The 12828-nt window shown below is 35.8% G+C and overlaps 1 protein-coding gene across 1 annotated transcript in view; it reads right to left on the reverse strand.

The window, feature by feature from the left end:
* itga9 (integrin subunit alpha 9) overlaps positions 1 to 12828 on the reverse strand; it is a 190711-nt gene that overhangs the window by 113338 nt on the left and 64545 nt on the right. Inside the window, exons 11-14 of the mRNA XM_002940247.5 lie at positions 12662 to 12756; positions 11964 to 12054; positions 8210 to 8255; positions 3876 to 4030 (exon numbers count right to left, since the gene is read on the reverse strand). Of these exons, the coding sequence (XP_002940293.3) occupies positions 3876 to 4030; positions 8210 to 8255; positions 11964 to 12054; positions 12662 to 12756 (387 nt within the window). The remainder of the gene's footprint in view (positions 1 to 3875; positions 4031 to 8209; positions 8256 to 11963; positions 12055 to 12661; positions 12757 to 12828) is intronic.

The raw sequence follows: 12828 nt of genomic DNA on the forward strand, positions 1-12828 counted from the left end.
TGCAGATAAGTCACCACAACTTTTAAAAAGTTGTGGTGACTAATCACCCCGTGTGTCTTCGTGCTAAAAATACAAAACAATAAAATTTATCTTAAAAACTGAGCCTGTAGCAAACCATCATTCGTTTTCTGAATTCTTTTTTTTCCAACATAATCATTATCACACTGATTTAGTTTTGTTGGCTTAGAGGTTAAGTGATTTGAAGCTCAAGCTAGAGACACTGGTTCATATCCCAGTGGCAACTCCTTGTGACCCTAAAAAACTCACTTAATCAAATGGTGTACTGGTGTACTTAGAGCTACTACAATAGCTGCCTTAATTACTATAAAACCTACCCTGTAAAGTGCTTTACGTCTCATGGGAGAAAATCCCTGTATAAATAATTCCCTTTTCTTTCAACATATAATGCGTTGAAGGCAGCTGAAGGTGCACTGCTCAGTAATCTATGTGCACCAAATATTGTGCTTCATAACCACACTAGGTTGACAGCTCCTGTTGGGATTTATACAGTAAAACTGCCACATCTAAGTAAAATATGCCCAAAAATCCATAACAGGATTTATACAGAAGCTGTGGTGGTTTTATCGTTAGCACTGCTGCTTGGCAACACTGGAATCGGAAGTTCACATTGTACCAGGGCACAATCAGTAATGAGTTTCTCTGGTTCTCACACAGGGCAGTATACCCTGTTTTTAACATAAATTCAATGATTAGGACTTGTGCTGGACATTTTGCTTAATCTGTGATTTTTGGTATTTTATTTTAGCTAAACAGGGCAAACAGGGAAACTGAACCTACTTGAGAAAAATACAAATAATAATCAATGTCTAGATTACAAGTGCTTACATTCTGGGAACTCTATCTATGTGCTTTATCACCTACAGTAAACATTACATGCCACACACCAAGGCTTCATATTTTCCACCTTATTAGTAGAGTAGATAAATTCATCAAAAATGCTTTTAAACAGAAAGGGTCACTATAAGGCTATCATAATATAAGCATCTAAAATAAACTCTGTCTTGAGGGTAAAATATTTAGAACTGAAATAAAGAAAGTCTGGTGACTTCAAACCTAAGAAACAGGCTGTGGAATAAAGTGCCAGCACAAAGATTTATGTCACTTACTGTTAGGGATGCACCGAATCCAGGTTTCGGTTCGGGATTTGGCAAAGATTTGCCACTTTTCATCAGGACTCGGATTTGTCCAAATCCAAGTGTCTGGCTGAACCGAATCCAAATCCTTAAAATTTTGGTTACAGGAATACGGAAGTCAAGCATGCGCAAAGCGCACACTTCTTTTTAACCTTTCCATATGCAAATTAGGATTTGGATTCAGTTTGGTATTCAGCCAAATCTTTCACAAAGGATTTGGGGTTCAGCCGAACCCAAAAATAATGGATTTAGGGCATTTGAGGGATGTTAAAAACATCTACACACAGCATTGTTATGCAGTAATGCAGTTTTACAGGTATTATTTTTCACCATAAAACAAAACAAAAATGGAATAGATGATATGACACTAATATTATTATTGTACATGGAAAAAAAACAGTGAAAGGAACCAACTTTTTTGCTTTTGAGGATGTTTCCTGTAGATCAGCAATTAAGCAACAGTGAGGATATTACCCAATTAGCCACAAATGAACTGCCTGCCAATCCGTAGCTAAGCAGTGGAGAGTTTCTCACTGACTATTCAGTTGGAAGTAGTACTGATCATATCATTCAGCCCTTCACAGATAAGAATTTTAAAGCTTTAACAACCACACATATCGGACCAGTGATGAGACTAGCAAGCAGTTTATAGATAAGTAGTACAAAGATTATATTCCAAAAAACTGCAAGGCATAAGGGCTATGGCGAGGAGGCTAGTCACCCTGCAATTAATCTCCTTTAGGGCTCTGGCACACGGGGAGATTAGTCGCCCGCGACAAATCTCCCTTGTCACGGGCGACTAATCTCCCCGAACTACCATCCCACCGGCGAACATGTAAGTCGCCGGTGGGATGGTACACGCTGCGCAGGCGATTTCGGCAAATCGCCGAAGTTGCCTCGCGAGGCATTTTCGGCGATTTGACGAAATCGTGCACGCCGCGTGTGCCATCCCACCGGTGACTTACACATTCGCCGGTGGGATGGCAACTGATGGCAACACGGGGAGATTAGTCGCCCGCAAACAGGGAGATTTGTCGCGGGCGACTAATCTCCCCGTGTGCCAGAGCCCTTAGTGGTGTCTATTCTTCTTGAATTCTACTGGCAAGAATGTAAATTGTTGGTAGGAAAACATATGTGTTGCTTATTTCCAAAGTTGCCTCTTGAGGACACTTCAGATGACTTCAGAAAGCTGGAAGGACACATATGTTCTCCTGCTGGCAATTTATATTCTCACTGGTAAGAAAGCATTTGAGCAGATTACGGCCAATACACTTACACTGCATTTCTATATTTATTTACTATTAAAAGGATTACACAAAGGCTGTGTGAAAATACATAAGCAAACCTAAGTAGCCAGAATGTTGTTCAGTGACGCAGGGGAACCTGGGAGGTACCACCATCTCAAAGGTGGCAGTAATTCCTGGGTTCCAACTTTGTGCTGTGTCAATAGGGGCACCTAAAACAATAATTTTAACAATAATAATAATTGTACCATATGTTATGCAATTAAAACTAATTTGGTAAAATATGCAAAAAACATTATTACACATGTAACACATCAGAGGCAATGGGTGCAAATGCTAATGCTATAACTATGGCAGAAATTTGTGTACAAAATTTTCTTTTGCACAATGTGTTTCTTAAATGAGCCCTATTGACTTTTTGCAGGGTTTTTTTTGCAGTTTTCTGGATACTGGGAGTCTTTTGAGTCCATTTGCAGTATCTGGGATACAAAGCATATTCTCTATGAAGACTATGAAGGAAATTGGAAAATTACACCTGATATTGGAAAAGTCACTATGTTTTATACATCCTAATTTGTTTTCTTAACATCATTTCTGGCAACTTTTACAAATTGCTAATGGCCTCCAGAATATCATAATTTATATTGCTTCAAGTGGTAATGCTATCTTAGAACTTTATTAAAATATTTCCATTTCATTTTTCATGCTCTTGCAATTAGTTCTGGCCAGATTTTGTTACTAAATATATCCTGTTCTCATAACATTTTAAAATTAATCTGCTTCTTGATAAGCTTTCTAGCTTCAGTTACTATGCAAAATAACCCTATTTGATCTGCAGGGTTTTAGAGCTATGACACAAGGGTGTTAACGTGGGGAAAAAAACACCCATTACTTCCCACAATTTATATTCATTTATTATCGGAAGTGACATGATTTACTCTGGATCCAAAATTTTTCCACCCAAAAAACACTGCTGCACATATCTAAACAGCCCATGTACAAGTTCACCAAGGCCACCATTACAGTAAGTACATTACTGCCAATGTCCCATTGCACTCTAGAAATGTAAACAATATACAGTATTTTACAAAATCAGTTGCAACCTACTGTGGACTGTCTCCTCTAAAAATAGCAAGAATTTCAGCTATAGATAATTGCAAAACTGCTATCAGGATTAAAACAGTTGATGAAGCAGAGTGAAGGACCCTAAGAAATAAACAATTGATGAAATGAAGAATTTAAAATTTTCCTTTTTGAAGATTTTGTTAAAAAAAACTACATTCTTGAGATGACTACTGAATACACAAAATGTAAATTTAAAATGTAAAATTAGATTTTATGCTTTAGCTGAACGCTACAAGTATTAAACTGTTTGATAAGAGGTAATGATGTAATACACTTTACAAAACCAGCATTTTAACTGCAGGAGTATGGGCTGCAGGACACATATATACTAGTTTGTACAAACAATATTTACCTATCTCTCCTGGAACATGTTTCCCACGAAAGCGGAAGCAGACAGTGACATTAACACAGTTTATTTGTTGTGTACCATCGTGGCACTGCGGCGCTGTGATGTTGATGGAGGTTGGCAGTAAAATTGTAACATCCACTGTAATCACTGGCCTGGTTCTGATAACAGAAAGAAAAACATAACTGTTTAACTCAGAAACATATGTTAAAGAAGGAACTTTTTAACATGTTCCTACAACTACAAAGTATAGAGTTTTTATTGCAACACATATATAAAAGAAATAAACTACAGGTATGGGATCCGTTATCCAGAAACCAGTTATCCAGAAAGTTCTGAATTACGTAAAGGACGTCTCCCAAAATAATTTCCTTTTTCTTTGTAATTATACCTTGTATAGTGATCCTTGTATTTGATCCCAACTAAGATATAATGAATCCTTATTGGAGGCATAACAATCCTATTGGGTTTACTCAATATTTAAATTATTTTTTAGTAGACTTAAGGTATGGAGATCCAAATTACAGAAAGATCCCTTATCCGGGAAACCCCAGGTCTCGAGCATTCTGGATAACAGGTCCCATACTTGTATGAGAATTCTTCTCACAAAGTGTTATGAGCTTTGGACCAATAAGTACTGTTTGTACTGTACTAAGACTGGCAACTACACTACAATTCAATTCAACACAGTTGTAAGGGCAGGTTGCACACATGATTTTGAGTAATTCATGAACAATGTTTACAAATGAGAAACAGGAGGGACCATGTACTGTTCCTTTAATGATGGGTATTATTGGTATTCCTGTTTCCAGCCAGCAATATAAAGAATACTGCTGTCTATATCACCATAAAAGTTAATTTGAACTAACCCTTTAATCAGAATATCTCTATTTATACAGGTATGGGATCCATTATCTAGAAACCCGTTAGCCACAAAGTTCTGAATTAAGAGAAGGTCATCTCCCATAGAGTCCTTTTTAATCAAACAATTCTAATTTTTATAACTGATTTCCCTTTTCTTTAATATAATAATAAAACAGTACCTTGTACTTCATCCCAATTAAGATATAATTAATCCTTATTGCAGGCAAATCAATCCTATTGGGTTTATTTTAAATGATTTTTTTTAGTAGATATGGTGCTCCAAATTACTGAAAGACCCCTTATCCAGAAAACACCATACCTGTATATACAGCTGTGAAGGCATTGTATACCCAGTTTGATAGATTAAGGGAAAGAGGGAGCAAACTAAAAAGGGGTTAAGAATACCAAGCTCGTGGGTACATAATGATAAGTATGTCAATGAAGGAGCCTTGGGTGTGGGTGTGTCTGCAGAACAGAACTTGCAAACTGAAATACAAGTGAGGGTCACCATTATATTAAGTGTTTGGCAGTGAGTTCTGACTATATTTAGCCACTGGGGTGGATTCATAAATATTCACCAAAGTGCTTTGATTATAAATATTCTTGCAACAGATCTTTTTTTTTCCTATCACGGGGAAGAGAAAAGGTCAGTGAATGTATGACAGATATCTTGGCGTTTTTCCAAGCAGTCTCACTCCAGAGGATATAGATGCTTTATGAATATCATGTTCATGATTATTTGACTTACAGGATAAACAAGGAAACAGTACATCCTGTAGAAATCAGGTTTTCTATTCTAATTGCAAGAGCATGGCTAAAAGCTTCTCTACAACCTCACAATGAAGAATTATGTTTAAAAAAAGTTAAACGGGAAACACTGAAAGAAAACATAATCATGTGTAGTGAGAATGTAAAAACGTGAATGTAAGTTCATTAAATTAGGAAAGAAAAAGTGTATTTCACAATGCATTATTTCATAGCAGCTAATAGAAACAAAAATTAATTATTTTTCTGTTTAGGTTTTTTTTTTTATATTCTCTGTATTATTATCATTATTTACACCTATTTATAGTTATGTTGTTGGGCAAAAAAGTGGGTGTATACATATAGATACAAGAATACATACAAAAAGAACCAATACAGGAGATAAAGAGTCCCCTGCCCAAGACTGTACAGGTATCGGACCTCTTATCCGGAAAACCATTATCCAGAAAGTTCCGAATTACAGAAAGGCCATCTGCCATAGGCTCCATTTTAATCAAATAATTCACATTTTTAAAAATGGTTTCCTTGTTCTCTCTAATAATAAAACAGTGCATTGTACTTAATCCCAACCAATATATAATTAATCCTTATTAAAGTCAAAACAATCCTATTGGGTTTAATAACTGTTTTACTAATTTTAATAGCAGACTTAAGGCAGGTGATCCGAATTACAGAAAGACCCCTTATCTAGAAAAACCCCAGGTCCTGAGCATTCTGGATAACAGGTTCCATACCTGTATTAGACAATTGTGTGTGACTTTTTCCCACAAATATTCAAATGGCACTGTTTATTTTCTATTTTTCAGTTTGCTAGAATATAACAGTGCTTATTTTCAAGCACGGGGCAGGGTGCAAAATGCTAGTTGGCAGGTTCTGTGTATTCTGCAAGGACCTGCACTCCCAAAATAATACAACACCCCCTCCATTTGGAAGAGTTGAATTTAGGAATAGTAAGTACACAGGTGTCCCTCATACTGTACCCTAACTTGCATGACACTGAGATGTGCAGGTTAGGGAGCAGGGTACAAACAAGCTTATTTCCTTATTTACTTATTTCCTGCCCATGGCACATGTTAAGGACAGGGTTGCTTTCAACCTGCTCTTGCTGCAATCTATATCTTGGACCACAGTTTGAATCCATTTTACCAACCTAATAACGGTTGGTAAAGATGTAAAATGTGCAGTCCTCTGAGAACTACACCTCCCAGAATTCTCAACCAAATGGAGTGGCTGCAGTTTAGAGTTCCACTTCTAAAGTCTGACCCCATGATTTAAAGGAAGTACTTTATTTCCTAACCTGATTTGTTTTATTTCCCTCTGTATTGTCAGGAGCCTTAAACAGATGCCAAAAAAGCACATGAAGCAGTTTTTGGAAGCAACAGTTGCTTTATACAGATCAGAAACATCACATGTGACATACCCAGTCTGTGTACAGAAAATTGCTATAGCTTTCTCTTTCTGTACACATGCTTCTAGACTAACATACCATTTGTTTATAGCCAAAAGAGAAATACATGCTTGTACCGTGCAATATTATTATTATTTATTCATATGGAGTCAGCATGCCTCACAGTGCTTTGCATAGATTATACATCAATTATACATAGAGTAACAACAATCATATTAACAGCATAGTTCTCTAGTAAATGTTTTGTCCAAATACATCAAGTACATCTATAGGCCAACACAATTGTGTCCTGTAATGTTTTAAAGGGGCTATTATCCAGAGATGTCCCCCAAAACAACAAATATTGTATAGCCCCTTAAGCCATGCATTGAGAGATATTGCAAGGATATCTCTCTTTGTCAATTGGATAGCACCAATGACCACAAACTTGCTGTAATTTTTGTAACAAATGTTGCAGGCTTTGTTTACACATGAGTAGCTTATGAGTTGTCCCATTCCCAGCGATTTAAATAACCATATGATATAACTCAAACTAAATGAATTAGGCCATTTTTTTCTAACTGGTGATGTACAGCCAGTACAAATTCTCATGGATTTTGTTGTAAATTATTTTCAAGGTTTCCATACTACTAACGTATACCAAATTCTATTAAACACTAAACAAATAAAATCTTTAACATATAACATATTTTTTAACACAATGAAAATGATTCTCACAAAAAATGTTATTTTGAAGTGCCCTTTCCAGTGTAAGGTCTTGGCCAGGGTTACAAGTCACTAGCAATGGTTGAAGGCTGAGCCTCAGACAGCTGTTACAGAAGTCGTACTATGTTGTTCACATGCTATGTTTTGAAACTTCCAATGGAAGCATAATTATTTAAACCATAAACTGTTTTCTGGCATGCAGATTTTTTTTTTTCACTGCTCAGAGCAGACTTGACATGACTAAGGAATTCTGATAAAATTGCTGCCTCAAGCCTGTTTGAAAACAGGTGGCAGAAAATTAAGTATCTTTACAGAAATCTGCTTAAAAATGCTTATTCTGTACCTCGGACCATTTTCTGTTAGTGCCGCTTTACAGGCAACAGACAATTAAAGTAACTTGCATAGTTTTGCTTGTAGAAGAATATTCTTGCATATATTTGTTTTTTAAAGGAAAATGTGTATTGCAGAAATATTATATACTTTTAGTATACTTTGTTTTGTGATATTATACAGATTCATACTGTGCCTCTATACTCTCGGTTCTAAGATACAGACTTCAGCATTGTTTAAAGTACAAAAAGCATAAAAAATTCTTCACCTCAGTAGCACCGCAGTATCAGACATAAAGGCCCCAATCGTGAGATCTGAAAGAACAAATGATCAGCCATAAGAGATACATCATGATGACAGATAAAAGCTACTTGAACCGCATCAGACTAGTAAGTGGCTCATCAGTCACAGGACCAACAAAAATTGCTTTTCTGTTGCTTTCAGAGGATGCCAGGAGGGAGAGAAGTCACTCTGGGAGTTACATCATGTTAAAGCCATATTGACCAATCTAAATTGCTTTACAATGTCAAACACAATTGTTAATGCACTGTATAGAGACATATAAATCCATCTTTATTTTATTAATTTAATTTGCATTTTCCTATTTAGGATGTCAAATTAATTATTTTTTACCCTATCCTTCATAAAACTTTCTTGTTTTCAGCAGGTAAGAAATGAAAAAAGATATCTGAAAACTGTTTACAGAAACATCAAACATTTGGATTTATATCATTTTACAAAGATATTCTGAATTTTTATATGTCCACAGTAAGTCAACTGTATTAAACTTCCAGTCATATGACTCCACATGTCTACACATCAATAAAATCAAAATCAATAATAATTGCTTTACAGGAAATGGCAAAAAAATGCTATAACCCTATGCTTTTGTTTGGCCATTGGGGTTTTGCTCACCATATACATATTCTTTACTAAAATGCAGCCTCAGAACACTTGCAGTTGTCCTACATTGCTCTACAGTATATGGTTCTCACTGGTAGAGCACCAGTACTGTACAGATGCTTGTCAAAATGTTGCCCCCTGTGCCACAGCAGTTAAAGGGATACTGACACCTAAAATTAAACAGTTTTTAAAGGAGAAGGAAAGGTAAAAAACTAAGCTTTATTAGAAAGGTCTATGTAAATACAGCCATAAGCACTCACAGAAAAGCTGAACTAAGTCCTCTATCAAAAGAAACACACAATTTCTTGTCTCCTTTTTTGGGTGTCAGACTTCCTCTCTTTTAGGGCTCCTTCAGGTTTGGGGCACAAGTCTGCTCAGTTCTCTTCTCTATTCCTTTTCCCCCTCCCTTCTCCTGCTTCCCCCTCCTATAAGAATGCATAAGAACTCATTTCCCCCCACCCTTGTAATCTGAATTCCAACAGCTATAACTGCAGCAAGAAGCTACCAAGACCAAGCTAAAAATGGCAGCCACTATCAGCTTCTAGGGCTCTTTACTCAGGTATAGTAAAGCTTTCTTCTGAGTAAATATAGTGTTCTAGGTGGCACTAATGTGGCGAATCTATTGGCAGTAAAATGCCAAAATGACTTTCCTTCTCCTTTAAATATATCATAACATTGTCTTTACATGAACTTTTTAAAGTTGCCATAAAAGTACTTCCTGATGCTTTTACATTACCAATATGATCCCCCATATTCCTCTATGAGGGGGCTACTATATTCGTCAGAAGTAGTCCGTTAGCATTAGAAGCCATAACTGGCAGGCTGAGAAGGGACAGTCAGGTTGGCAGAAGTCAGAACTTCAAGTAACAATTACTTGCAAAAGCAAACCTATCCAGGAAAGGTAGGTAACTTTTAGGTACATAATATTTTAAAAAGTATTTTTTTCCTGTCAGTATCACTTTAAATAAATATAACCTAGAATGAAAGCAGTGGTAAAAAGCAGGCAGAACATATCTACCATATAACAAGCAGAAAAGTGGGGTAATTATATCCACAACATTTTAGAATGTATATAGTGTATACAGCCTTATAAGCCATTCTAGACTCTTCAAGACATGAAACTATTCATGGTTGAATAATTTCAAAGTAATCAGTTGTTCCCCTGTCATCTTAGTGCCTTATGGGAGCATTCCAGTGTGGCATTGCTTATATATAGCAATGGGCTAATGGAAACTTTCCAGACTCTCATAATAAATAGGTATAGATGCCTTTGTGACATCTGTATATTACACACAGTAACTGCATTACACTGGGACAAGAAAAATGAATGACAATTAACTGTAAGACACATATATTTATGTGCACTGATGTATTGCTTGTGTCAATCAAAGATTACAAGGATCACTTTTCAATCCTTATAATATGTTTTGTTAGGATGGGTTAACTTTCTGCTTGTAAAAAAAAAAGCATATGAAACCTTTGCGATCTCGAAGAATTCCATTAAAGGTTCACTGCAAACCATGCCATAAATGGACATTAGAAAGCTCCACTAAAGAAATCCAAATCTCTAAGATTAAAGATAGACAAAAATAGAAGCTGTTCTCATACAAATGAGCATTCAATAATACACATTAAATATAGTAAATATATAAATGCTTCTATATCTGCTCAAAGCCCAAGAAGCATGGGCACACAACATAATTTGTAGTTGAAAAGTTTGCAAACTTCAACTGTGTACCAAACACTTGTCTGTGCAGTCAGCAGTCAGTCAGTCTATAGCTGTCAGTCAGTCAGTCTATAGCTGTCAGTCAGTCAGTCTATAGCAGTCAGTCTATGCAGTCAGTCTATAGCAATGTGGAAAATAAGAACATAATGCACAATGTCTATTTAAAGTCTTGCTTAAAAGGATCTTGGTGGAAAAAAATAAGTTTTTCAGTAAGTTGTATTACATGTACTGCCCACTGGTACTAATACACCTCGATAAAGCATTTATTGAAACATGCATCAGCATTTCAAAATGTTTGATATTGCCCCCAAATAGTTGGTCCTCCCAGATGCGCCAAGGTATTAGTTGATGTTGTAGCAGCAATGGGGAAGGTACCATTTCCTTGCAATAATTTGGACTAAATACAATGATTTACCCTTACACCCTATTACCCAAATCAAATCATAACCAGCATAAGAAGGCATATGAATGATAGCAAATGGATTAAATTGCCAGTTATCAGGGCTGGGAATAGATAGGACTCTGGTAACACACTGAAGTTAAGCAATAAAAAAGAATAACAGGCAGCATGTGTTAGTGCTTCCAAGCTACATTTAGTCGCATACTTTGTAAACTGTGTTTTTAAGTTTTAGTTTCCAAATTGTTCCCTCTGGTGTTCCATACAAAATTGTCTTTTCTATTACTTTTCAAGTTGAGAAACCCTAGAAGACAGCATGGCTTGAAGGAGACCTGTAGCACCAGGGTATATTTTGTTCATTAGCTATATTATTAAAGTATCCCAAACTCAAAAAAAAAAGGTTTATTTGAATAAATAAAACAAATATAAATAAAACTTATAAATATATATATATATATATATTATTATTATTATTTTTTTTTTTTTTTAAAGCCTTTTTTGAGTTTGAGATACTTTACTAATACGGTTTGTAGATATGCCCTTTATCCTATTAACTCTAGCCCTTTTTGACTGGCCATTTATGACCTCTATTATAAATGAATTGAGGACATATTTTGTTTAAAAAAAAAAATCTATATTTAAGTTGTGTAAGTTGTGCACTGGTAACATTTGATTGCTCAGATTTTCGCATTTAACATATTTTTATGTTGACAACTGTTATTAGTGTTCTATATCAGATGTAGGCACTTCTCTTATATTATTATAGTTATATGTCAGATGCTTCACTGCCCCTAATGGCACGGATATATCTGGTATGACGCTTGACATCCTGTAGCTGAACCTTAGCAGGAGTGGAAAACAAAACTCATGGATTTGGGTGCCAGCCCCTATGTGCTGGAGTTGATGGGTCACTGAAGTATTGTAGAATTATTTTTTATATTACATGACATAAAAGCATTAAAGACATATCCAATAAATCAAGTACATTTAACTTACCCAAGTACCCATTTTTGTCCATATCAATCCCTCCAGACACTGACTGACCAAACATCATCAAGCCAGGACCAATGCTTTTTGAAGAAATCCTCTAAAGAGAAGCAAAGTTAAAAACAAAACAAATTCAGAGTAAAATGAACTGTTATAATGCTAACATTAATAACCTTTTTGAAGAACACGAGAGACTGCATCTGTGTCCATGACTGGTTGTTATAATGACAACAGCTAACATGGTGAATGGCTCAGGAATCATATGTCAGTGAAGGGCATCAGGTCAGGGAAAATCCCCATCTGGAGGTAGACGGGTTATTTTACTGTGATAGATGCACTAGGTGAAAGGCATCTAAACATGCTCTGTCTACAAGCTAGGTAAAGGAAAAGTATGAAGTGTTTTATATGCATTTAAAAATAATGTGATATTACCTAGCAATGGTAAAAAATGTATTTGCTGCTAAAAGACTAATACGGTTTATTTAAATAAGGTTTTGTGTAGCCATGGGGGCAGCCAATTAAGATAAATATAAGACTTATGCCATATGTGGCTGTTTCTCAGCCTACATATAAACACAGGCCAATACATTCACCTCTACTCTCTCTACTTTTAGTCTATGTACAGACACACTAAGCATTCAGTTCAGGCATAATTTTATGAAGCATGAAAATATTAACAAATATCCTTATGTTCCAAAAACACCAACCATTGAGTACTTAGACACAATTCCTAAAGTATCCCCATGATAAATGTAAACTGCTCCAGCATAGTCATCTTCTTGTGGGGCTCCAATGGCCACATCTGTTAAAAGTAAGAGACAGTTAATTTAGGTTCATTTAGGTAATTTAGGTCACCTGTTTTCTTGTTTAATCT

Source organism: Xenopus tropicalis, chromosome 6 (genome assembly GCF_000004195.4).
Source record: "Xenopus tropicalis strain Nigerian chromosome 6, UCB_Xtro_10.0, whole genome shotgun sequence".
NCBI lineage: Eukaryota > Metazoa > Chordata > Amphibia > Anura > Pipidae > Xenopus > Xenopus tropicalis.